The sequence below is a fragment of the Mustela putorius genome, unplaced genomic scaffold (genome assembly GCF_011764305.1).
Source record: "Mustela putorius furo isolate JIRA1106 unplaced genomic scaffold, ASM1176430v1.1 tig00003942_pilon_pilon_pilon, whole genome shotgun sequence".
In the NCBI taxonomy this organism is placed as follows: Eukaryota; Metazoa; Chordata; class Mammalia; order Carnivora; family Mustelidae; genus Mustela; species Mustela putorius.
The window spans coordinates 19,765,853-19,793,290 of record NW_025422087.1 but is presented as its reverse complement, the minus strand read 5'-3'; the positions used below and the strand labels follow the sequence as shown (position 1 = coordinate 19,793,290).

At 46.0% G+C, this 27,438-nt stretch overlaps 1 protein-coding gene across 1 annotated transcript in view; it reads left to right on the top strand.

Moving 5' to 3' along the window:
- The first annotated feature begins 2,665 nt into the window (after positions 1-2,665).
- SEC16B (SEC16 homolog B, endoplasmic reticulum export factor) overlaps positions 2,666-27,438 on the top strand; it is a 41,338-nt gene continuing 16,565 nt past the window's right edge. The window contains 13 exon segments of the mRNA XM_013061196.2: positions 2,666-2,818; positions 4,985-5,338; positions 7,042-7,154; positions 8,750-8,840; positions 9,582-9,690; positions 11,016-11,160; positions 11,680-11,831; positions 12,197-12,258; positions 13,758-13,893; positions 14,347-14,577; positions 20,013-20,110; positions 21,939-22,020; positions 27,053-27,170. Of these exon segments, the coding sequence (XP_012916650.2) occupies positions 5,043-5,338; positions 7,042-7,154; positions 8,750-8,840; positions 9,582-9,690; positions 11,016-11,160; positions 11,680-11,831; positions 12,197-12,258; positions 13,758-13,893; positions 14,347-14,577; positions 20,013-20,110; positions 21,939-22,020; positions 27,053-27,170 (1,633 nt within the window). The 5' untranslated portion in view covers positions 2,666-2,818; positions 4,985-5,042.

Here is a 27,438-nt window from a genome sequence, read left to right as displayed (position 1 = left end):
GGTGCGTCTCCACCGCTGGGCTGTCTGTCCCTTGCAAGAATAGGCAGTCACTAAATCGTAGCGCTCACGTATTCCTGGCCAGCCTGACCTGGAGCCAGGTGGGTGTTCACATCTATCAGCACTAGTCCTGTGGGGAGAGAGTAACAACATTACTAGCTGCGATGATACTCTTGTTAGACAGGTGTCGGCCCAGGATAGTTGCTCCTATGTGAAGCAAGAATTTTGTCAGTGGCCTGGCATTTGGGAAGGGGAAGAGAGACTGAGAAAGGAAATTCACATCAATTAACCAGAGGCCTGGGCTCCAATTCCAGTGGAGAGTTGGAATGGAGAGCAGGAATTGGGCATGAGGACAGGACACCTAGAGAAGGGGATAATGTGAAGACTGTAGCTATTCTAGCATTTGGAAGACTATGGGATCATGCAAGGGCATTGCCACTAGGATTTGGGGTGACAGGACTAATTTTAGCCCACCTCCTGGTGGGGACGAACTGCTATTATACTATCTAGCTGTGCAGATTTGGTTAGAAACCAGGAGGAATTGAGCTGCTAGTTTGAAAGATTTAGTAACTGTAGGTACGTGGGGCTAGGAAAGGCAGAGGTTGATAAATTCCAAACCTTTGAAGCGGTGAGATCCCACCACGATCTATTTCATTCCATGACCCATATACTGTTGTCTGCCATATGTCGATATAGAATAATTAAAGCTAATTAAAATTAATTTTGGTTGGTGAGTATTTGAAGAGTTTCATAATAACACTTGAGATGATTAGAGATGCTTTGGGATTCACAAAAGGAACATTTGGAATAATTGGGCTAGATCTTTAAACCAGGGATGTGCAATGGAAGCTAGTAACAGAATGATAATTCTGTTGTTAAAAGAACACTGAATCAGGAAGGAGGACTTCGGGGTCATCCTTAGTATGCTGTTTAACTTTCCCTCTGAAATCAACAGCCACCACCTTTCTTTGTAGTATTTGGGAGTTTCTGTGTAAATCCTCCCACCATGATGGATTGCAGGTATCAGTGGTTAACTACTGAATGTTCCTGAATGTTCCTAAGAACATTCCGGAATGTTCTTAATTCAGCTCTTGGAAGCTGGGTGCAATGTAACTTCAGGTTACCACTGCAATCCTGACCGAGCTTCCAGTTAGCTTTGTGGTCTTGGGTAAGTCACTTCACTTCTCAGGAACTTAGTTTTATCATCAACCAAGTGAAGTCACTAGAATAATCTCAAAGTCCCTTTCAGAGTTAACATTCCAGTAATGTTGCGAGCTGGTGCTCAGGACAGGACTAGCGTCGTGTCATTAGCCAAAAGAGTTATATCAGATTTTCAGGAATATTACCGTGATGTACTGGAAACATAATTGGATACATGGGTCTATGTCATAATCAGCCCTCTTTTGATTCCTGGAGCTAATGTGTGTGTCCTTCTCTAGTACCCCTTCTCAGGAGGATTAAAAATGGCAGAACAGCCAATGGCTTACCCGTGGGGGGTTTCTCACCTGTGATCAGAGATGCTATACCCAGCTGCCAGGCTGGCAGTCAGCTGAAGTCAGCCAAAGCTAGGAGTCCGCTGAAGGTCTGAGACAAAATCTTATAGCTTAGGTACATTACCTTCTCTGACCATGAGACCCACCAAGGTGGTTTTCCCCGGACTAGTAGTAACATGAGAGGTTAACTTTCTCCTGCTTCTTGAAGTCAAGGACTCTGTCTTTCATAGTTCTGTGTCTCAAGTCCTGCCACATAATAAGCCCTCAGTAAGTGTTTGTTGAAAGAAAGAGTAAGTGATTTGGGCCTTTTTAGAGCAAATTCTGAATTCTATCTATTTCCCTCCAGCTTTATTGAGATAGTTGAAATATAACATGATGCAAGCTTAAGGTATCTAACACGACGATGTGTTAAATTTTAAAACAGTGATTCAAAATCGGACATAAGCTTCTCTATGTTTGCCTGAAGAAATGCATTTTTAAAATGCAAACAATGATTTTCTTTTTGTAATAGAAAACTTCTCAATGCCTTTAGTTCAATATCAGGCATTCATTTTGCCTTCTACCTGCCGCCACAACCAGAACCCAACAGAAAGAAACAATAATGAGAAAACCCTGAACCAGACATACCAGGTGATTACTACACACCAGTGAGGGCTCTGCCGCCCTCCTTAAAAGATTTTATTTATTTAAGAGAGAGTGAGAGAGAGGTCATGGGGGGAGGGGCAGAGAGCAAAGAAGACTTCCTGCTGAGCAGTGAGCATGATGCGGGGCTCAATCCCAGGACCCTCAGACCAAGACCTGGGCCAAAGGCAGATGTTTAACCTACTGAGTCACCCAGGGCCCCCTTCCCCTTATCCGTCATCGAGAGAGGAGGAAACAGCCTCAGAGGATGAGCGTTAGAGCCCGAAGCGGCAGAGCCCTGAGTCAACACCCCAGAGGTGGTGCGCTTCTCCTGGCCAGGCTGCCTCAGGCTTTCTGCATTTCCTCTCCATGCTGTCTCTGTTCATTGTTTGCTCTGGGACTTGGATGCAAGTGACATGGGCTCAGCCCCAGCCTCCCACAGGGTTCTGAGCAAATGCGCCCAGGCAGCCCTGTCCCCAACCAACCAACCAACCAAGGTAGTGGGGCTGGACTTTACCCTCGTGAATCAACTCTATGCAGGCTGGCGGTTGCAACAGACACCTGACAGGCTGGAGATCTGAAGGCCAGGTGAGTCTTGGTAGATGTGGCACCTGGACTTTGACATTCCCCAAGAGGAGAGAGACACTCTTGGGCCTGGAGAGTGCTGAAGGAAGCGGCACTGGAGGAATGGGGAAGCCATCGAGCAGGTGCGTGGGGACGCTAGCTCCTTTGCTCTCTTTGTCTCGACTGTGCTGTACTATCGGATTAGGAAAGGCAATTTCACCCTTGCTGGGGCCAGGGAGGGTCACTTACAGGAATGCAAAAGTGTGGCTTGTCAATGTAGATTTGAGGTCTCCACTTTGAGAATCGTGGGTGCTTTTCATTTGGGGTCCTTAACGATAACCTGAGGTCTAACCTATGGGAGTTGATATGTCAGCGATTGATATGCAGTGATTTCTGCAATGAGATGGGGTATTGGTCCTCTGCGACCGAAGAAGGGCTATCTAGTGAAAAAATCCGGGGACAAGGCGAAAAAGGCTTCCTTCTTGTTGAGCTTACTTTTGTCCAAGTGGTATTAAATTCCATGGAAAGGCCCATGTACCCTTTCACTGTGTTGGAGAATTTGGCTTTTGCTGGGATTTGCTGGAAAAGGCTTGCATGGCACCTGGCTGGTTTCAAGGGAGGGGGCTGACACAGGAAGGAAGGTATGAGTTTTTCTGAGCTCTAACTGGTCTTGAGGTAGAAGGCACTTCTCTTCTCTATGTTCTGTTCGTAGCTCTTGGCTCATAGCTGTGGACCCTGGGTTTACAGCATTCAAGTCCAGTGAAATCTTGATTTCAACATATACCCTTTGACCTTATGTTCTGATACAATGTTTTTATGTTAGGTTGGGAGTTTCAGGAGTGGGAGCGAGTTAACTGTATTTGATCGGAATCTTTCAGCCTTAAACAGTTCCCACGAGAGAAAAAAACATGGGGTCTGACTGAGCTAATGTATTCTCCTGATGTAGGAGAATCCCCAAGTCACCAGTAAGGGCTAATGCGTGCTTTCTCTTTGAGACAGCTGCAGGCAGGTGCTCCTCTGTGATACAGGGGCAGAGGAACTTGGAGGCCAACGTCTTCAGAGCTATTTCTCATCTTGAAAAATAAGTGGGGAAAATTAATTTGACGCTGGAAGACTTCCAGATTTAAAAATTTCCAGCTAGGTGAAGTGGTAAACCTGGCAATTCACAGACCTATACCCCTGGGGCTAATAATACATTATATGTTAATAAAAAATAAAAAATTTAATAAAAAAAAGTTCCCAGCTGGGAATATGACGGAGACATGGCTGTCTGTTGGTCTTTAGAACAATCCCAAACTTGACTCTCTTGGAGGAGAGACAACCATGCCACATTACAAAGCCTTGTTCTTCTAAGTGGTTAAGGATTCAGAAAAGAGGTCTCTTAAGGTCAATTTAAGCAGCTTCTTTTTGTTTGGGAAATGTCTTCATCCATTCGTACTGCCCTAGTTTATCTCTGGTAACACCAACTACTGTTAAAACGAACAATTACCGTGTATCAGGCAGTGTGCTGGGCACTTTGCATAAGTTATCACTGACTCTGACAATATTCCTGCAAAGCTACCCATTCTGTTTCTCAAGGAAATTGAGGGTTGAGAAAATTAACTGGTGAATAAGTGGCAGACTTAGGGTTTAAACTCTGGCTTAGCTCTCAGCTCACCTATTTCTCTGATAGCCGAGGGCTTCCACAGTAATTGTTGAAGGAATCATTGCTGATGGGATAAATGAACAAACATGTATTTAATTGGAATAGTTTGCTAGTGTTTTGGAGCTTTATCTCTGCCTGTTCTCTGCCTCCCCTGCCTCCCACATCTATTGTTGCTCCAAAGACACTTTTTAGTTTTTAATGCAACATCAACATAATTGTCTAGCCTGTTATTTATTTATTTATTAAAGATTTAATTTATTTATTTGACAGACAGAGATCACAAGCAGGCAGAGAGGCAGGCAGAGAGAGAGGAGGAAGCAGATTCCCTGCTGAGCAGAGAGCCCGATGGAGGGCTCGATTCCAGGACCTTGGGATCATGACCTGAGCTGCCGAAAGCAGAGGGTTTAACCCACTGAGCCACCCATGCGCCCCTAGCCTGTTATTTATTTCGTGTATCTGCTTGACCTTTTTTCCAGACATGTCTATGTGTTTTGTTTTAGCTAAAAGATTTTGAAAAAAAAAAAAAAAAACAAAGAAAAAAGAAAAAAAAAAGATTTTGAGGACCATAGGTGCTTTTTTTTTTTTGCAAAACCTAATCAGTCATCATGTTTGGATATAAACCTAAATGGTGATTGTTTTGTTTTGTTTTGTTTTTGGTCTGCAGGAAGAAGAAATAACTATACAACTGACTAAAAATACGAGGGAAATTCTGAGGGTCAAGGATGGAGTTTTGGGCTCCCCAGTGGCCACCACAGCCACGGGGGAGGCCCACAGCTCCAGCAAAGGATCCAGACCGAGGGCTTCAGAGAGAGGGAATTCATCGGGCCGTTCCTCACTCTTGGCACAATGGAGAGAGGTACCACCAGCGACAAGACACCCATAGGAGCCCCGCATCACAGCAGGACCCCAGGACAGACCACCAGCAGCCTCGTTATGCATCCAGGCCTGGGGAAAGGCCTTGGCCTGTGTCCGGGGCTGACTATTATGAAGGTGTTTATCCCGGCCAGTTGTATTCAAGGTATGGCTCTGGAGCTTGGAATTCACCCAACTCCCAAGTGCTTCTGAATAGATCGTTCCTTTCCTTCTTCCTTTTCCTTTTATTCCTGCTCTTTTTCTTCTAGTTCCTTCTCTACCCGATTACACGGACTTCCCTAAACACGTTCCTCTCCCAACCTGGAGTTCGGTGACTGTAAACAGTATTTCCCTCCTTGTTGTCCCCTCATGGGGCTTCTTAAAGAGGTGATGGCAGTGTGACTGGGGCTGGGGCCAGGGCAGGGGGTAGAAAGAACGGCGGATTCAAGGCAGAAGATGACTCCCTCTTGCTCTGGGATTGCAAAAGGTAATATTTGTAGATTTCGGAAAAGTCTGTCCTAGAAATTCCTATAAAAAGTTCTTAGCGTTGTGAGCGTTGACACCACCAGCACCAAGAAGAGACACAGTTCCTACAACAGAACTTAGGGTGTGATAGACCCCTGGAACAAATATGTGTTGGATGAATACATGGGAACGTTTTAGAAAATGAAATCAACCTCAGAGAAAGCGGGTCTAAGGCTGCAGCCTCCAAGTTCAGAACAAAGAAATCTCAGTGAAGTAATTATAGGAGAATCTGTTCCTGAATTTTTTTTTTAAAAGATTTTATTTACTTATTTGACAGATAGAGGCAGTCAGAGAGAGAGGAGGAAGCAGGCTCCCGCTGAACAGAGAGCCTGACTCGGGGCTTGATCCCAGGACCCTGAGATCATGACCTGAGCTGAAGGCAGAGGCTCAACCCACTGTGCCACCCAGGTGCCCCCTGTTCCTGAATTCTAATTGATAGCAGAGGATTTAATATTTTATGGAATATTAGAAGTCATCTATGTTTCACTTCGGCTTTTTCCAAGTGAGGCGATATTCACCTGCCTACAGATTTAAGGTTGAAATTGTGACAGTTACTATAAAGCATTTGCTCCTGTGAAATACTAAAGAATTATTACTTGATAAAGAGACTAAAAACACAGCATTCCTTTCCCCAATCTTCTTGTACTGAATTCTCAAAGGAAGGGATGTTAAGGGTAGAGGCAATAAAGGCGATCAGATTTAAGACAGTCCAACATGACTTCTTCATCTCATTTCCATCTGTACGTAACATGCATGGGAATTACAGTGGCATATTGGACACCTACACAGTCATCTGAGGAAGGGGTATTCTAAGATAATATCATGACAGGGTAGGGACGCCTGGGTGGCTCAGTTGGTTGAACATCTGACTCCTGATTTTGGCTCAAGTCATGATCTTGGAGCTGTGAGATCAAGCCCTGCATTGGGTTCCATGCTCAGTGTAGAGTCTGCTTGTCCGTCTCCCTCTGCTCTTCCCCCTACTTGCTCACTCTATCTCTCAAACAAACAAACAAATAAAATCTTTTAAAAAATCAGGGCAGGGTTTTCTAACATAACATCGTCACTTCGTTGGGTGTATTTGAGGAGAAGGAGGAGTCATGGGGAAGGAAAATGAGACGTTTGGCTATGGTTTTGCTATAAAAAGCCCAGCCTCGTTCTGAAACAAAGGCCCTACTCCTGCTCTGATTCTGGATCTTCTGTTTATAGGCTCTAGAATTAACTTGGTTTTAAAGCAGTTCTAGACTGAGGTCACAGTTCTGTCCTGTGAAGTTGTCAAGTCCTCCACCGGTTTCTCTCTTTACCACACTCGCCCTTGACCAGCTGGCCTTCTTTGTGGTGTTTTAGGCCAGGCATCGAGGATCTGTATCGGAGCTATCATTCTCCAGCCCTAAGGGAAGAATATGCTTATGGAAATTATTACTATCATGGACATCCGCAGCAGCTGCTGGAAGAAAGAGGTATGCAGGAATCTTCAAGGGGCCCACGGGGCGACACAGCTGATCCGGTAGACGGGGCCTGCTCAGAGCCCACCTTGGCCAGCTGAAGTGGAGTCCCTGTCCTCACTCACTTCTTTCTTGGTTGCAGAGGCCACAGCAGGTCACAGCAAAGACATTCCTGCTGGATGTCTTGAGGAGAAGAGACAGAAAGGAGTCATTTTTCTTTGTACGTGGTGGTGATAGTACTGGACCTACCATCACGTTAATGGGATTATAGCCAGTTTCCACTTCATCCACATTTTTTCTTCTACTCCTTATAGCCAAGTTTATAGTCTCTAACCAAGTAACAGTGAAGTCAATTCTCTCGTATTTTTAATTTAAATTCAATTAACCAATATAGTACATCACTAGATTCAGAGGTAGTGCTCAGTAATTCATCAGCTGCATATAACACCCAGTGCCCGTGACATCATGTGCCCTCCTTAATGCCCATCACCCAGTTACCTCATCTCCCCTCGCACCTCCCCTTCCAAAAGCCTCAGTTTTTTCCCCAGAGTCAAGAGCCTCTCAGGGTTTGTCTCCCTCTCTGATTTTATCACATTCAGTTTTCCCTCCTTTCCCCTATGGTCCTCTGCTCTATTTCTTATGTTCCACATATGAGCAAAACCATATGATGATTTCTTTCTCTGCTTGACTTATTTCACTTAACATAATCCCCTCCAGTCCCAGCCACGTCAATGTAAATGGTGGGTATCCATCCTTTCTGATGGCTAATATTCTATTGTATACATGAACCACATCTTCTTTATCTATTCATCTGTTGAAGGACATCTCAGCTTCCTCCACAGTGTGGCTGTGGTGGACACTGCTACTGTGAACACTGGGGTGCAGGTGCCCCTTTGTTTCACGACATCTGTAACTTTGGGGTAAATACCCAGCAGTGCAATTGCTGGGTCAGACAGTAGCTCTATTTTTAACTAGGGAAATCAGGGTTTTTTTTTTTTTTTTTTTTCTAATTTGATAGGGATCACAAGTAGGCAGGAAGGAAGGCAGAGTGAGAGGGAGAAGCAGGCTCCCCGCTGAGCAGAGAGCCCGATGTGGGGCTCGATCCCAGGACCTTGAGATCATGACCTGAGCCGAAGGCAGAGAGGCTTAACCCACTGAGACATCCAGGTCCTCCGGGAAATCAGTTCTTAACAATGAAGTTGTCCAGTGTGCGGTTGGGCTGTGATGAGTCCCATCGTCACCGACCTTGAGGGTGGCCAATGTGCACCAACAGGAATTTATTCCCGTCACTGATAGTAAGGTTCTAGGGATGTGCTCTTGGCAGTTTCTGACCTGCCAGCCCAGGGAAACCTGTTTGCACACAGAATGCGCATCCACACAATCCCTGTGCTCTGACAGTTGTATGGAGCCCAGCTCATTGATTCAGGGCGGACTGAGGGGCGTGCTGTTGTGCTCCTTCGTCAGCTCTCACTTCCCAATTGTATCTAATTTGGCAAATACATTTTCATAGCCGCGGTGCTCCAATAACGGAGCTCCACGGCTTGCGGTCTCCCTGAACTTTTAGGAGCAGGAAGTGACCTGTCTTCATTTTGTTTTCTCTGAGGGTGCAGTGCCAAGGCAAGAGAGTCCTTATATCTGGCAGGAAGACCACCGAGATCAGAAGTACCTGACTGAGCAGCATCATGACAGCCGGAATAGTCTGTAAGTATGAAAGGAAAGGCCAGCTCAGCCCGGTGCGGCCGAACTCAGGCTTGGTTAGGCGGGTCTTACGGCCTCCGGTGCTGGTCTCCATCTCCAGAACCCTGTCTGCTTCTGTCCCGACCACTGGGATGTGGAGCAGCCCAGGCCAGCTTTCAGAGGAGCCTTGACTTTGACGGACAGCATCCAAACTTGGGGTCATCTGAGCCCTGGTGAGGTTACTTGAGGTTCACCCTACAGGAGGGCCTTAATTCTATGTTGGCCTCAGAGCAGAGGAGGTCTTGTGGAAGTTTCCAGAATTGGGTTGAGGCTGAGGCTGGGGCATTTCTCTTCTGTGCACTCCAGTGCCCCAAGGATGGGATGTCCCCTGGGCTCTGGTGAGCAGAAAGGAGCCTTTTGCACAAGCACCTGCCTGGATGTCAGGAGGCCTGGTCCCTTTACCTCACCAACCTAGCAGCTCTGATTTAAGTCAGTCCTGGATGTCTGGCTATAGGGACCAACCCTCCTCCTTGGGGGTTGGGGTGGCTTCTAGTAGCTGCACTGTGGAACCCAGGAGCTCCTGTTTTTCTCATATTAGTAGATGGGGGGGGCAGGGAGTAAAGGGAGCAACACTTTTTTCCCTGTGGCACTCAGGCCAGCCTGACGCTGCCCACGCTTCGTAGCCCAGCAGCGTCCGTGGAGAGCAGCTCAGTTTTGCTGGCTAATCCAGGACCCCCCTTACCTGAGGCTGTCATTTTGCTGCAGATCCAAGGGTCAGAACACTTATAATGACAGCGCTGCTTCTAACACTGGACAGGAGTGGCCTGGGGACCTAGTTCCGGAGAGTCTGCTACCTGGAACCCAGAAGGATAAGGTAGTCTGAAGTGACTTGGGGGCTGTGGGCTGTGGCAGTCACAACCGACACTGCGGCAGTGGCAGGGCGGGGCCGTTGGGATGGGATGTCTAGCAGCCAGCCCTCCGAGGGGTCCCACTCTCCCCTCTCTGCAGAGCCTCCCCTCAGACCTCCACCTTCTCCCACCTCCCTGTTTCAATCTTAAGGGTCTGGGCCCTGATCTGGCCCTTTTGCATTTTTCTCAAATTGATTGGATCAGGAAGTGTCACCCAAGTCGCTCCAAGTTGTGGGGCATGAGGAGAGGCTGTCACCAGTAACCCCAGGGGACAGGCATTTTGGTTTACCCAGGAAGTGGGACATTGCTAGAATCTTTTAATTCTAAGATACTGCAGAGACAGGATCTTGATTTTTGACAGTCATATTAATTTTGTTTTCATGATGCAATCTGTCTGCTTTTTTTTTTTTTTTTAAAGATTTTATGTATTTATTTGAAATAGAGAGAGAAGAGAGAGCACAAGCAGGGGTAGGGGCAGAGGCAGAGGGAGAAGATCTGGGATTGTGACCTGCACCAAAGGCAGATGCTTAACTGACTGAGCCACCCAAGAGCCCTGAGAGCTGTCTGTGTTTCGAGAACATTTTCATCTGTATACGTAACAATAGGGCAGGGCACACACCATGCAGTATATGCCTACAAGAACGGCACACACATGTAAGCACAACCTTTTACAGTGAGCAAAGAGCTTTCCTATCTATTGTTTATCCTCCCAGGATAAAATTCCATGAATTTCTTGTACACCTGTATCCCCAGGGAAAGCATAGAACCTAGAGCATAGTAGGTGCTCATTCAACAGTTGGTGAATGAATGCATGAAGAAGTCTGGAACTCTACCTACACAGGGCAGATGTGATTATATTACAGATGAGGGTGCTGAGCTCAGACAGCCCATGTCCTTCATCCAAGGTCACAGCTGGTGTTGACAAAGCTGGGGTTTGAAGATCTATTTATTTTACTTTTAAGCCATGTCTACACCCACTGTGAGGATCACAACCTTAAGATCGAGAGTTGCATGATTTACTGATTGAGCCAGCCAGGAGCCCTGACAAAGCTGGGATTTGAATTCAGGTCCCCTGGCCTCAAGGTCTACACTCTTTCCACGAGGCCATCATTCATTTTTTTCACAAACACCTTCAATTAAATAAGCACTTCTTTTCCTTGCGACACATCCACATTTGAGGTATTCCTTTGAAAGTTTCGATTTTGTTGCTTTGGAGGAACACACAGGAGGGCCATCTCTCTGAAAGTGCTGCTCATTCTTCCCATGTGTTTTGATTATCTGTAACTTCCAGCCACTCCTGGCCGACGAGTCCAACCTTCTGCAGCAGTATGAGTCCGGGCTCAGCTCCAGCGCCTACGAGCTCAGCCAGTACATGGGTGATGCCCCAGAGCTGTACGAGCCCAGAGCGCCGGCACCTTGGAGTCCGGATCAGGCCGGTGAGTACTGAACCATCGAAGGAGCTGGTGAAGTCTGGGGAGAAGAGGGCTGGGTGGCAACCTCGGGGGAAGTCACCCTCCCTCCGTCCTTCCGAGAGTGGCTCCCTGCCTCATCTACACGTGGCGGTCTCCTGGGCAGACAGGCCATTCCGGCTCCATTTCTCACCTTTTCTCTTGTACTGGAGGTTGCATCAGAGTGGATTCTTGGAAGGGAACACTGCTCCTAGCAGGGTCAGGCGGGGAGAGGCAGCACTGGAGATACCAGCCTCTTGCCATGATGGGGTGCCTGGGCCCCATGCTTTCCCATGTGGACCAAACCAATGGATCTCCACCTCGAATTCTGACATATTCTGAGAGGCTTAATTCTGACTTGGAGCACACTCCTTCTAATGACGCCACCTGCCCAGAGTCTTATCTTGGCCCAGGTGGGATCTAGATAGAAACACAGCCGCCGTGTCCTGCAGTCAGGACAAGCAGTTGCAGCAATGCTAACAGGGTGTGCCTGTGTCTGTTGGGCAGATGCTGTCTCGGCGCCTGGTCCCAAGGATCCCATGAAGTTCTACATCCCCCATGTGCCTGTGAGTTTTGGGCCAGGAGGCCAGCTGGTGTGTGTGGGTCCCACTTCTCCCAGAGATGGACAAACGGCCCTTGTAGAACTGCACAGCATGGAGGTGAGAGACATTCTGTGTCCCAGGAAGCTGGCAAGCTGCCTTCTGGCTTCCTTTGCCTGAGCCTGGGCATCTCAGGGAATGGGGAGCTTTTGGGGGAACAGGGCCATGTACTGGTGAATGGGGGAGTGTCTTGGGAAGGAAAGGGTGGGGATCTTCTTTCAGAGAAGTGATGCTAGATTACGTTTCTCCTGAAATGGTGTTGGCTCCCTTTTAGCAACTGGAGGACTCCCTTTTGTCCTCCTGTGTCCTCCACAAGGCTCTAAGCCACATCATAGGACCATAACCATGGGTTCTGTTATTGGATTTGGTGACAGGGGCTTTGGGTGGATGTAATCTCAAATGCTAAATCTGATTTTTCGATCCAGGTTATTCTTAATTACTCTGAGGAACAAGAAGAGCTGAGGACTTTCTCAGGACCTCTGATCAGGTAAATATCTTAAAAGCTGCCAGGGGAGGGCTTTGAACCTACAAAATCTGCCTGCCCAGCTCCGCATTTAGGGGATTTGTTCTTGGCTTCCTTGAAAGAAAATGTCTGTCCCCCATGGAATAGAATACTCTGTGCCACAAGATAGAAATGAATGTAGCCTGAGCCATTTTGACAAGCAATTTGATAGTTGAAGGGCAGAGAGAATTAGGATTAAAAATCTGAAAACAGTTCTGTTTTGGAGGAGCTATATGGTAGGAGGTTTTACCATTCTGAGTCCTTAATAGGTACTGGTAGAAAAGTGGAGCACAGCCTGGGAAATCCTAGTGGTTCAGAGTGGGAAAAAAAATTCTTGCCTTTTTCTGGAGGGAGAAATAGCCTGGTGCCGGTTGAGTTTCTGGACAGCGTGCAAGTCTGCCCTCTGCAGGATTGAGCTAGAACTGCTTCTGAGTTCCTACTCCTGTTTCTGGTCAATATTTAGGACACTGCTGTGAAGAGAGTCCTGGCAGGAGTCTGAGGACCCCGCTCCTGGGTCCCTGAATCCTACTAACTAGAGGTCCCATGGCAGACACGTCAGTTAGTCCTCTCTGAGTTTTAGTTTGCTGTTTGGGAAATGACGGAACACCGCTGTGTCAGCTTTAAGTGTAAGGAAGTCCTGTCTATGTCATCACTACCATATAAACTTATTCTTAACCTGAAGCTTCTGCTGCCAAGAAAAGCCCATACTTTTTTTTTTTTTTTCAAGAGTTTGCTTATTCACTTGAGAGAGCGAGAGAGAGTGGGGGAGCACAAGCCAGGCTGGGGTTCTGGCGAGAGGCAGAGGGAGAAGCAGACTCCCCACTGAGCAGGGAGCCCAAAGCAGGGCTTGAGCCCAGGACCTTGAGATCATGACCTAAGACGAAGGCTGACGCTTAACCCGTTGAGCTTTCTTGGGTGCCCCAAGCGCATAGTATTTTGACAGGTCCTTCAAGTAAAAGTGAGCGTTGAGTCTACTTCTTGAGCACAGGTTGTGGGGTAGAGCACTGCGCTGGTTGTGGGAGCCTAGGGGGCTGGTCCCAATGTGATTGATTTTATTGAATGACCTTGACCAAACAATATTGCCCATTTATTGATTACTTAGTATACGATAAAAAATTTGCTAATTCCTTTTGTATGGAAGTAGTTTTTTTTCTCATTATCCCTATTTTCAGCGAAAAGGCAGAGTTTCAGACAGGATAAGAACCTTGTATAAGCTGAGAAGTGGCAGGCTGGATTTAAATGCAGGGTTGTCTGACTCCAAAGTGTGCTCTCTTGCCTGCTGTCCCATGCTGTCCCTGGGCCTCAGTTTGTTCATCTGTGAAATGGAGAGAATCTCTGTGGAGCGGCCCCCCAGCCCTGGGTTATGAGGCTTCTCTCTCAGTGCCCCCGCTCTGCTGGCATCCTCACAATGCAGCGGGAAGCTTGTGGTCCTGGGCGGAGACAGAGTCTGCCTCTCACTCTTTTCTCCCTGAATCTCTCCATAGGGAGGATGTACACAAGGTAGACATCATGACATTTTGCCAGCAGAAAGCAGCTCAGAGCCTAAAATCCGAGACACAGAGGAGCAGAGACTCGGCTCTACTGTGGCAATTGTTGGTTCTCCTTTGCCGGCAGAACGGGGTAAAGTCTGATCGCCCTGAACGGTGGGCAGGTACGGGCTGGATTACAGTGGAAATCTCTCTGGGATAGAGATGACTTTTCGCATGATTGTGAAACATAATATTAAAGAAGCGACGAATGGGGCTAAGGGAAAAAATTGCTCAGATGTCCGCCCCGTTGGCTAATGATAATCTTTTCCCTGCCCTCCTCCATGGGCCTGGGGTCATCATACAGTTCTTGGGTTATACCTGTAAGAGTGTGCATAGTTCTGGTAGGGTCTGTGGCTCCCGCCAGGCAGAAAATACCTGAGAGTGTATGAGAGTGAAGCTGAAGTTTGAAATACAACCATCCAAGAAAGGAGAGTCTCGTGTTTGCTTGGACACCTCCTCATGGAGAAGGCAGGGGCTCTGGTGCTGGGGCTGCAAACGTGAGGACAATAGGATTCTCCCTCAGGATGACCCTCTTACCTTGCAGTCCATGGTGGGGTCCGACATTGCGGAGCTGCTGATGCAAGACTGCAAGAAGCTGGAGAAGTACAAGAGGCAGCCGCCGGTGGCCAACCTCATCAGCCTGACCGATGAGGACTGGCCGGTGCTGAGCTCAGGGACCCCAAACCTGCTCACCGGGGAGATTCCCCCCAGCGTGGAGACACCTGCACAGATCGTAGAGAAATTCACTAAACTGCTCTACTATGGAAGGAAGAAGGCAAGTGTGCTGCACCCTCCATGCTGCACCCACTCCCAGTTATATGAGGGATAGATACTCTTTTATAGCACTTAAGACATTCAGAAGGCACAAAGAAAAAACTGTATAGTCTTATCACTAAGAGAAAGCACCTGTTGGGACACCTGGGGGCTCAGTTGGTTAAGCATCTGACTTCAGCTCAGGTCATGGTCTCAGGGTCCTGGGATCGAGCCCCGAGTCGAGTCCCTCATTGGGCTCCACGCTCACTAGAGAGTCTGCTTGTCCTTCTGTCCCTCCTCCCACTCCTGCTCTCCCTGTCTCTCAAATAAATAAATAAATTTTTAAAAAAGATTTTATTTATTTATTTGACAGAGAGAGAAAGCACACAAGCAGGGGGAGCAGCAGAGGGAGAAAGAGAAGCAGGCTCTCCGCTTTAAAAAAAAAAAAAAGATAACATCTGTTAACATCTTGATATATTTACTTCTAGCATTTTTCTATGCATGCATAGGAAAAATAAAATTAAATTACATATACAATTTTTTCACATAAGATTATATGGTGTAATACTCCCATGGCATTTTTATGGTATAATACTCCCATGGTACATTTTTAAAATGTACCATTTAAAAAATGGACCCTGTTCCACTATATGAATATATAATGTTTTATTTATCTAATTCACTGTTTGAATATATAAGCTACCTACAGTGCTGTCGCCTATTATAAATTACACAATTTGAATGTCTTGTTATATAAATCTTTGGCTCATCTTCTTACTTTTTCAAGGATAAATTCCTAGAATGGAATTATGGGTTACAGTATGTGCACTTCTGTATTTATTTATTTATTTACTGCACTTTTAGAAGGTTCTTCACATCTACCCTAAATTAGTTTCCAGAAAGTTTGTTTACAAATGATGTCCCCACTAGCTATATCTACTGTGTACCTACCAATATTGACTACTTTATTTATTTATTCATTCATTTATTTGTTTTAAAGATTTTGTTTATTTATTTGATACAGAGAGAGAGAGCACCAGCAGGGAGAACAGCAGAGGGAGACGGAGAAGGAGGCTTCCTGCCGAGTAGGGAGCCTGATGTGGGACTCGATCCCAGGACACTGGGATCATGACCCAAGCCAAAGGCAGAGGTTTAACCATCTGAGCCAGTCAGGTGCCCGCCAATAATGAATACTTTAATTCAACAGATGAAGTGATGTTTTGATATGTAAATTAGACAATTTTAATCTTTGTATTATTTATTCAAAAATTTTTAACCAAGGTATTTGACAAAATTGTAGGATATTTAAAGTGTATGTGATGGTTTGATATACAAATATCACAAGTACATTGTGAAAGGATCCTTTCCATGAGTTAATTAATAATATTCGTCACCACATATTTACCTATTTTTTAATTTACTTTCCTATTTTTTTGCCTCATTTAATTTTGAAATTGAACTCACATTTTACAAAAATCTTTTTTAAAAAAGATTTATTTATTGGTCAGAGAAAGAAAGAGACAGACAGTGAGAGAGGGAACATAAGCAGCGGGAGTGGGAGAGGGACAAGCAGGCTTCCTGCTGAACAAGGAGTCTTAATCCCAGGACCCTGGGATCAGACACTTAACCCACTGAGCCACCTGTCCCTCACATTTTACAAAAGTGTTAAAGGAAATGTAAATAATGGAATGTATGATTGAAATCAACTTGAACCAATAGGATTCAAAACTCAAGGATAACAGGGGACATAGTGGAGAAAATGATCCTCCCGTCCTCTTGGCCGCAGAAATGCTGTCTTGAAAGATCCAAAGGTATTTTTTGCATATATAATTATTTTCTCCATTTTTAATAGCTTACTGTTTACCATTTCTCCTTCTTCTTCTTCTTCTTCTTCTTTTTTTAAGATTTTAAGTAATCTCTACACCCAACATGGGGTTCAAATTCACAACCCCAAGTTCAAGAATTGAAAGCTCTATAGCCAGGCACCCTCTAACTACCATTTCTTCACCCTTTTTCCATTCAACAAAATATCTTGGTAAACACTCTATATTGGGATTGGCAATAATATTCTGTAAAAGGACAGTGTGTGTGTGTGTGTGTGTATGTGTGTGTGTATAAAATTTTATTGATTTAAATAATCTCTACACCCAATGTGGTGCTCGAACTCATGATCCTGAGTTCAAAAGTCAGATCATCTTTGAACTGAGCCAGCCAGGTGCCCCAGACAATAAATGTATGAGATTTTCCAGACCAGTTGCTCCTGCTCAATTCTGCTATTGTCAAGTAAAAGCAGCCACAGATAATATGTAAAAGAATGAGTGTGGCCGTGTTTTATGTATGGACATAGAAATTGGAATTATATATAATTTTCACGTGTAATGAAGTATTACTCGTTTTTTAATTTTTTCCTCAATCATTTAAAAATGTGAAAAGTTATCCCTAGTTTGTGGGCTATACCAAAATAGACAGTGGGCTGAATTTGGCCTCCATGCCACATTTTCCTGACTCCTGCTCCTTTTAACCTACAAATACCATCTTCATTATTTTTTATGGCTTCATATATTTCTAAAGATAAATTATAATTAATTTAACTAAACCCTGATAGATTGACATGTAGGTGATTTAAGTCTTTTGCTGTTACAAATAATGCTGCAGTAACAACGAAAGTCATTTTGCCATATGGGAGGATATATATATGATTTCAAGAATAGTTCCCGAAAATGGAAGTGTTGAGTCAAAGGGTATATGGCTTGAAATTTTGAGAAATAGTGACAAAATGCCTTTTTAGAGGTTGTACCAATTAACACCCTACGTAAGTGCCCGTTTCCCCACTCTCACCAACTCAGTGTGTTTCTAAGCTTTTAATATCTACCAATCTGAGAGGTGAAAAATGTATATTAAGTCAGTGTAGTTATTTTCATTTCTCTTATCATAAGTGAAGTCTAATATCTTTAAGTCTGTGAATTTTTTGTCATGGAATTTCTGCATTTTTTTAAAAGATTTTATTTATTTATTTGAGGGAGAATGAGTGAGAGAGATCATGAGAGAGGAGAAGGTCAGAGGGAGAAGCATACTCCCCGTGGAGCTGGGAGCCTGATGCGGGACTTGATCCTGGAAGTCCAGGATCATGACCTGAGCCGAAGGCAGTCGTCCAACCAACTGAGCCACCCAGGCGCCTGAATTTCTGCATTTTTCTGATGGATTTTTTATTTCCATTTATTGATTTGTAGGAGCTCTTTATTTTTTTAGGACTTTCTGTACACAATTACTTTTTTGGGGTGATATTTCGAAAGGCTTTCCTACTTCAAAATTAAGTTATGAAAATAAAGTTCAAGTACTTTTGTGACTTTACCTTTACATTTGAATTTTTAATCTCTGTTTATTTGTGTATGAGGCTATATTTTATTTATTTTTAAAATATTTTATTATTTATTTGAGAGAGAGCACAAGTGGGAGAAGGGGCAGAGAGAGAGGAAGAAGGACAAGCAGACTCCCCACTGAGGGAAGAGTCAGATGTGGGGCTTGATCCCAGAACCTTGAGATCATGGCTTGAGTTGAACTCAGGCACTTAACCCACTGAACCATCCAGGTGCCCCAAAGATGTTAAGTGAGCACAAGGCATGATACTCAGTGAAAATCAGTGGGATCATATACCTGCCATCCCCTGTTCATTATATAGTAGGGACCTGCAATTTCACCAGGGATATATTTATTGAGTAAATATTTATTAAGCAGTCACTACTTCTAAGGCATTGAAACCAGTGGGGGATACAGAGATAGATCTGTAATAATCTCTTTCCTTAAGAAAGATTCAGTAATGACTGTAATAATAACAATAACAAAAGTGAATATTTTAAAAATGTTTTCTATGTACCAACACTTATTTAACATGTTACATGAATTGCCTCATTTATCTTCATAGAAACCCTGTAGGTTAGGTTCTATTCTTGTTTCATGTACTTGCAAATGAGAAAAGTTACTGAGTCATAGAGCCAGCGTTTAGATCTAGACAGCCTGATGTCTGACCTTGGACTTCTAACCATCCACCACACCACCTGTCACACCTGGACCCAAAGGTGAGCAGGGGATAGGAGGATTATTTGGGAGTTCAGAATGGCTCATGAGGAGCTAGAGTCCCAGATATCTTTTATATCTTTATGAATATTTGACTGGTGTCTCCTCTCTGACACTGTGTGAGATTAATATCCTCAGTATAATTTCTCAATTTCTTCACTTACTCTTTGATGCAAGTTTTTGAGCAAAGTGGTGATTCCCAACCAATTGCTAGTAATTCCCTTTAAAAAATACTGTTGTGAAATAGTTAAACATATGAAAAGAGTAACTCAAGGTCATTTTTCCCTGTCGTAGATGTGAGACTGAATTTCCCAATGGTGGTGGTTTAAATTTGCGCTCTCTCTTCAAAGGAGATAGTGTGGGAGATATTGGGATTTGCACCTGGAGCTCGAGTTACCTCATTAGTGACTTCCTGTCCAAAAATCACATTATTTTTGAGTACTAAGGAAATGATTAATACCAGTCAAAACCTCAAGTAGAAATTAAGCTCTTACTAAATAATTCTGAAAATTGAATGAAAAGATGTGTGTGAGCGTGTCTTTGTGTGTGTTAAAATTTACAGCTTCTAACCGATCTCCCCAGGTTATTTGTGTCATTCATTCGGCATACGGAGTTGATGGTTAACAAACAGTTGGTAGGTAACAAGCAATTAGTTATAATGCTAGGCGGCGTGGGTTAACCGCTATGCATACTGGCTTAAACACAGTAGCAGCTTCTCTCTAGTCCTATGGGAATCCCGGGAGGTGAACAGAACAGCGGCACATCCCTCCTCCACGGAGCAGTTCAAGGACTCAGCCTGAGCATCTTTCTTCCAGGCAGCCTGATGGGGAAAGCGCAGGGAGTCTTGGTCAAGGGGCTTCTAGGAGCAGGTGTGGAAGCGGCACACATCACTTCTATTCCCATTCGCAGCCTGGAACTCAGCCACTTCTAGGTGCAAGGGAGGCAGGAAATTCCGTGCAGGAAGGGGAGCACGGGTTTTGGTGGGGAACCAGCAGTCTCCACCACGGCTGCAAAAAACAAACGGTTCCTCTAACGTGTCCTCACAAATATCAACTTGCTCCCTGTATTTTGAGGCTCAGTCCTTGGGGTGAGGTGCTTAGGTTCCTAAAAGCATTGCGTGATGTCTGCTTAAGAGATAAGGCTAACTGGAAACTGTGTCTGAGGGGCAGCTAATAGCCTAATGGGTTTGAGAAAGTGAAGGCTCGGGAAGGGACATCTTAGAAATACGTGCCAGTTAGAGCTCCTTTGTTGCCCTTGCAGATGAGGCTCTGAGTCTTCCCGGGAACCCAGCCAATATGGCTCAGGTACCCAAACGCCATCCCGTGTTGTGGGTAGAGGAAGGTAAGAAGGGCCGCATTGAAAGCAATGTGTGCTTGTCTTCAGGAAGCCTTGGAGTGGGCCATGAAGAACCACCTGTGGGGCCACGCTTTGTTCCTGTCCAGCAAGATGGACCCAAGGACCTACAGCTGGGTCATGAGCGGGTGAGTGAGCTGAACACTGGCCAAGGAGACCAATGGAGCAGAGAAACCTCCCCCCACAATGGGTGGGGTGGGGGGTGAGAAAAGCAGGATGCCCTGGGAAGCCCCCCACACACTAAGCATCTTTCCAATTTCTCTTCTCTGACCCGGATGTAGGAAATGGCTTCTCTAGATTCTTATAACCTAGACCTGGACACATTCTTTCTACCGGCTTGATAAATAAACATTTTAGTAATATTTCTCAGGGTGTGTTCCAAGAATTACGTAGGTTTCTACAATCTGGTAGTTCTATTTGGGAGGAGCTATTTTAGATAGTTCCATCAATGAGGGTATAGGGGGCCAATTATGGTTAACTGACAGGTGCTTAGACCCAAGAGTTAGGAGCTGCCTACTGCTTAGTCTTGCAGTGGGGAATGTGGGCGCTGAGAGGAAGGTTGGGATATGGGGGAGCAGTAGGAACAGTAGGAACATATTATACGACTGGGGATTGGATGCCGTAGTCTTCATCTCGGGCAGGGGGAGATGACAAGATCCAAGGGCTGTGTTTAGTCAAAGCTCATGCCAGCACACTGAGACAAAGAAGAATGCCCAAACCAGGACAAGATAAGATGGGAGGCTGACTACATGGCCAGGAGTTTGGAGTAAGTGGGAGTTAGTGGAGGAGCTGCGGGTCAGGGTGCTGGAGAAGGAAGGGTTTCTGAGTAAGCCCCTTGGGCTGCAGCCAGATCCGTGGGAGGGCAGGGACAGACGTGTGGCGGGGGTGGGGAGGGCTGGGGATCCCCTCCCCTAAGGGGCAGGCTTGGATCCGTTCCCTCAAAATGTTCCTCTTCCTGTGTTGGTAGAAGCTGTGAAACTGTGAACCTCACAGCTTAAGTCAAGTTTAAATTGGCCATAAATTGGCTGTTAGGCCGTTGGCTGAGAAGATCGCACCTGCCTTCACGGCTGTCACACTACCCTCTCCATCCGCGGATTGGCTTTTCCACCCTAACCCTCAGTCCCGGCAGGGACCAGGAACGCCTCTGCGCACTTGGTTGTGCGCAGGGCGGGTAAGGAGCCCTGGAGTTTTCCTATAATAGGTGCTCCGAGCTCGTGTTCTGAGGGATGATTCTCCTTTGGGTTTTGGAAATGAACATCCCACAACCCCACGTTACAGCATACATCTCTGCTACAGTTTTTTGCCTTGGGCCATTGATTTTTGATGGGACCCAGTGAATTGTGAAGAATATCTCTTACTGAGTATGCTTAAAACTCCGATCGGCTATAGAGCTTATTATATCCTTGTTAAGCATATCCCACGGTTTGTCATCAGCAGGATCGTTTCTGGTCCCTGTTCTATGCCTCTTTGGTTACTGGAAATGGCTATTTAGTGCTTGTGCATGAAAGAAGTCAGCCCGCAGTGCTGGGAGCGGGGCACGAGGGGGCCGCTTCCAGGGAGGGGGAATCGAGGGGGCCCAGTGGGTGGAGGGGCCCACGGAGAGCAGGTTTGGGTTGACTGCTGGGGCTCCCCAGGCACCCGTGAAACGTGGGGGGCATTCTTTCCATGACAAAGAAAACCTAGAGAAATGGTTACTTAAGAGTTAGGGGGTCGGGCCAAAGTGTAGGATGTGTCCCCCAACAGGGTGTTCTGTGTGGGGCGTGGGGCAGAAAGAAGATCCTGCCAAGCCCCCCAAAAGTAGGAGTGGCAGAAGCACAGCTGAGCGGCCAAGAGAAATTCATGTCTCAAAAGAAGCTGCTGAAATCAAATAGAAAAATAGGGGAGCTGTTGCCCCGCTGGCAATGGGTAAGAGGCTCTCTTGTCGTGGTTGTCCCTAACGGTCGCCTCTCTCTGCAGCTTCACCAGCACGCTGGCCGCCAACGACCCACTGCAGACCCTCTTCCAGTTCATGTCCGGGAGGATCCCACAAGCAGCCACGGTACTCCTTGCGATGGGACTCCTCAGTACCCCCAGCATCGTAGGGGCTTAGGGGGTGGGGACAGCTCCAGAACGGAGGTGATGACTTTAATGATTTTTATTTTTAATTTTTTTGGGGGGGGAAGACAGAGGGAGAGGGAGGAAGGGGTGGGGAGGGAGAGAGAAAAATCTCAGGCAGACTCCCGGCTGATCACAGAGCCGGACTTGGGACTCAATCCCACAACTCTGAGATCACGACCTGACCCAAATGGAGAATCAGACTCTCAACCCACTGAGCCACCCGGGTGCCCCAAGAGGGACTGACTTCAAAGACTAAACATAAATAATAATTGTGTGTTAATCACCTACTGTGCACTTGGCCCTGTGCTGAGCACTTGGCTTCATATTATCTCAATACACAGAGGTAGGAATTATTATTATTATTTTTTAAGATTTTATTTATTTATTTGACAGACAGAGATTACAAGTAGGCAGAGAAGAGGGCAGAGAGAGAGTGGAGGAAGCAGGCTCCCTGCTGAGCAGAGAGCCCAACGTGGGGCTCCATCCCAGGAACCCTGAGACCATGACCAGAGCCGAAGGCAAGGGCTTAACCCACTGAGCCACCCAGGCACCCCAGAGGCAGGAATTATTGTCCCCGTTTTGCAGATGTGGAAACTGAGATGCAAAGATATAAAATGACCCGCGATCACAGAGCTTGGAGAAATGGAGCCAGGATTGGCTCAGATCTGTCTGATCCAAAGACCTTGCCCCTTTCCCACAGCACAGCCGCCTGCATTGTGTGCATGGATAGCGAGAGAGCACACTGTTCCCAGGCTCCCCACCACGAGGCTGCCCTTCTTTCCCTCTGCTGCACAGTGAGCCTGCAAGGCTGGATATATTCCATCTCACACATTGTCTAGAGTTGGATAGAACTCAGGAGAAGTCCGAGGCCAGCTTGATGTTTTCCCCATTAAGAGAGACTTGATCTTTTTGCCCCAGAGTATCCTTCTTTATCCTTGAAGTCAGTAACTTTACTGGGATCTATCTTGATGTTGACTGGCTGGGTTAGTTTCTTTTTTTTTTCTTTTCTTGGTACACAGCATGCTTTTTTTTTTTTTTTTCTTTTTTAAGATTTTTATTTATTTACTTGGCACAGAGAAAGAGATGCAAGAAAGGGAATACAAGCAGGGGGAGTGGGAGAAGGAGAAGCAGGCTTCTTGCTGAGCAGGGAGCCCAGTGCAAGGCATGATCCCAGGACCCTGGGGATCATGACCTGAGCTGAAGGCAGATGCTTAACGACTGAGCCACCCAGTGCCCCCACAGCATGCTCTCTTAATATCTGCGTTTATATTTTGCAGTTCAGGAAAGTTTTCTTGAATTATATTCTTCAATATTAGTTTTGTTCCGTTAGTTTGGTTTTCTTTCAGGAATTCCACGTATGCATAATTTTGTATATATATAAATATATACATATACACATGCAGATTATATGTATATCATTTTCTCTTTAATTAAAACAGTTTTTTGTTTTCTTCCTTCCCTCCTTCTTCCCTCCTTCTCTCTCTTCTTTCTCCTCCCCCTCCCCTCCCCTCCCCCTCCTCCTCCTCCCCCTCCTCCCCCTCCCCTCCCCTCCCCCTCCTCCTCCTCCCCTCCCCTCCTCCTCCCCCTTCTTCCCCTCCTCCCCCTCCTTCTCCTCCGTCCCTCCCTCCTCTCATTTCCATCCTGTGTGTCCCTTACTGTGCTCTCATCACTGTCTCTTCATTTTTGTGCTCTTGGCATTTTTGTCTTGATTTCTTTGATTTTTCTTCCAGTTCTTCCCTGAGCTCTGAAGGTCGTATTTACCTCCTCCTCTTGTCTGCTGTCTCTTTCTCGAGTTCTTATAACTTAGCTTTAGGCCCTTGCTTCATAAGAAATTGTTTCATTATTTTACTTAAATTTTATTTAAGTTCAGGATGAAATGTTTGCTGACACCTCTTTGTTCCATTGTAACATTTTTCTATTTTCCAAAAATAGTTGGAAGGTAGAAGGTCTTTCTACCTTCCGTCTATTTTTTCATGTTACTTCCCTCCTTTTATCTTTATAGTGAATTTTACAGATTCCGTGTTTGATCCTTGACAGGAATCAAGTCTTCCCTGGGCCAACTGTTTAGGATAGGTGTGTGCTGGGGAGGGGCCAGTGCCACACTGCAGGCCTACTGGCCTTTCCTGCATATCTGGAGTGTTCTGTGGGTATCTGTGCAGCCTTGGCTTCTCCCCAGCCAGCAGAAGTGGCTGTGGGATCCTGCCCTTCTGGAGTTCTCTTTCTGCTTCCTCCTGAACTCTTCTCTGTTCACTCTCTACTACTTTTGGCAGCTTTTTCTTGTATTCCAAGGTGTGGGTTTTTGCTGACACCTAAGTTTTCATGAAAACGGACTTCACACTTTGCTTTTTTGTTCTTCTTCTTCTTCTTTTTTTTTTTTTAAAGATTTTATTTATTTATTTGACAGACAGAGATCACAAGTAGGCAGAGAGGCAGGCAGAGAGAGAGGAGGAAGCAGGCTCCCTGCTGAGCAGAGAGCCAGATGCGGGGCTCGATCCCAGGACCCCAGGATCATGGCCTGAGCTGAAGGCAGAGGCCTTAACCTACTGAACCACCCAGGCGCCCCTTTTTTGTTCTTCTTATTGCTTGGGGACAAGTCCTGGAAAAGGAAAGAGAAACGATGACTTTCCTGCCCCATTGTTAAGCCCACTGGCTTATGGGAACATGGAGTGCTCACGGGTCTGCGGAACAGCTGTGTGCTGCTGTGAAATTGCATCATGTTGTAAAGCAGGAAATGATGTCATCAGCGTACAGTCCATCGGGTCTCCCTGCAATGGGAGAGTTAGCTAAATGTTCCCTGCTTTTAGGTGAGAAAACCGAGAAGCCAGGGGTGATGTGCCAATGTGGATTTTGATCATAGTGTTTGAGCGTTTCTTCGCATCGTGGCATTCCAGTAAAAGGCTAGTCTTTAGTTACTTGGAATGAATGGGAAAAACATGGCAACCAGAAAACCTAGATGAGGGCTTCTACAACAGGCTTAACCAGAGTCTGCTCCTTCCTGCTCTCTGAACTTGGCCTTCTTACCTAATCTCAGAATGTCAGGCTTTCCTCTTTGTGGGCATTTTGATGCCTCACCAATAGAGTTATTGTGAAAATTACAGGACAGAGAATATCGGAACCCATATCAACGGCCATGCTTGACCCATTGAAGTTAGTTAGGTGTTCGCTCTCTCTTCAGTGCTCTTTCTCTCCACAGATCGGCTTTACAGTGAGTTTTTTTTTTTTTTTTAAATCACCTGGGGAAGAGACAGAAGAATGACTTCTAAGTGTTTGTTCTTTTCAGCAAGGATTTTTCTTTTGCTTGTTCCTTTCATTCCAGCAAGAAAAGCCTGGCTGATGTGGAGATAATAATAGGACCCAATACCTGTGATTGCTCACAGGAGAAGTGCCCAGCACTGGGTATGGTCCACCGGCAGGGTGCAGTGAGTGAGGGCTGCCACTCCTGTGATTTGTCTTCGTCTCCCTCATTCACACCGCATCCACTCCATAAACAAAGAGTAACCATAAAATGCACTTGGATAAAGCATCTTTTGTTCCTTGGGATAATTACAAAGACCAAATAATTGTGAATTTTTCTAGCCTCCAAATCTGAGCTGTTACTAGTGTCCATCTTCCACTCCACCTGCTCTGTGTAACAGACTGGGAGATGGACTGGTCTGAAAATCACCTCTTTCCTTTTGCTGGGCTTCCGTCTGTGTGTGTGTGTGTGTGTGTGTGTGTGTGTGTATTTGTACTATGTGTCATTTATAATGAGCAAACGAAGGGCAAAGCATTATGCTATGTGCTTGACCTGGCTATCTTATTTTCTTATCAGCACTACCCGGTTAGGTAGAAATGATGATCTCCACTCAAGAGATGAGGAAAAAAGGTTTTGAGAAACTTGCTCAAGGTCACAAAGTGAGTAGGAAGCAGCCTGTGTGGCTCAGAAGGTTGAGCTGTGGATGGTTGATTTTGGATCAGGTTCTGATCTCAGGATTGTGAGATGGAGCCCTGTGTGAGGCTCTGTGGTCAGCAGGGTGTCTGCTTGGAATTCTCTCTCTCTCCCTCTCTCCTTTTCCCTCTGCCCACCCCACTGTGATCCTCTAAAATAAATAAATCTTTAAAAAAAAAAAAAAAAGGAAGCAGGACTCCATTTGAATCCAGGAACCAAATTTTTTCTGTGACATCATGTTGTTGCTTTATTGATGTTTCCTGTCCTGAAATCCCTCTTCATTCTGGAGAAGGGAGGCCCACACCCGACCCTTTGTGTGGGGTATTTTCCCTTTCCCCGCTCTGTGTGCACCCTACTGCCCCCTTGTGGAGCTCTGCTGCTCCTGCATTGTCCCCGGAAGGAGGGGGCACAGCCCTCAGCCAGGAGCAAGATGAGTGGAGACTGGGTGGTGGGCTGGGACACGTGGCCTGCTTTCCTTGTCCTTCGAGGGGCAATAGGAATTCAACTTCTAGGGTTGTTGTGAAGGTTAACTGAGGTGATGTGTGTGAAAGGCCTTTGTAAAACCAGAAAACACTAGCCATGTGGTAAGGTATTAAGGACCTAGGGTCCCCCTGACTTCTAACCGGCTAATGTGGATTCTTCATGAGTCAAGGATGTTTGGTCTTCCTTCTCCCACTGAAACATCAGGGTTTGTTTTGTTTTGTTTTATTTTCCGGATGTTGTCCCTTCTTGTTGGGATTGGGCAGGGGTGGGGGCACCAGGAAGAAATTGAAAATCAGGAAGTGATCAGTAGTGTCATTTTATTTACCTACCTCCCCATATTCCCATGTATATATGTATGTGCACGTGTCTGTCTGCTACCCATCCTTCTAGGAGCCTTGCTTTTTTAAAAGGAGATATCTAAATCAATGAAGGACAGTGCTATAGTCCGGTATAAGCCGCATTCCCCGAACTCCAAACTAGGAGATGGACAGCTTTCTTCTCCTACACTCTGGCTAGCGCTACGTGAGTCAGTAAATCTCCCACTTCGTCTGCTGCCTTTCAGTGCTGTGCGGACAAGCAGTGGGGAGACTGGAGGCCTCACTTGGCTGTGATTCTGTCGAATCAGGGCGGGGACCCGGAGCTGCTTCAGCGAGCCATTATCACCATGGGGGACACCCTGGGTAAGACGAAGCCAGCCCTCCCGCCCTCTTCTCCTCTAGGGCATCTCTAGGCCATCTGTAAACATCTGTCTGCAGGCTCTTGGGTGCTGTGCAGGGCCCGATCTGAGCCTCAGGCTCTCCTTTGACCCAGGAGCCTCTGTGTCTGGGGGAAAGAACCTCCAGGGTAAGGAGTGTCAATCTTGACTCCATTTCCCAGAATTTCCGCTGCAAGCCAGTACAGTCCAGACCCCGAGATTCAGGGCTGTGCTGCTGGAGAAGGCAACTCTCA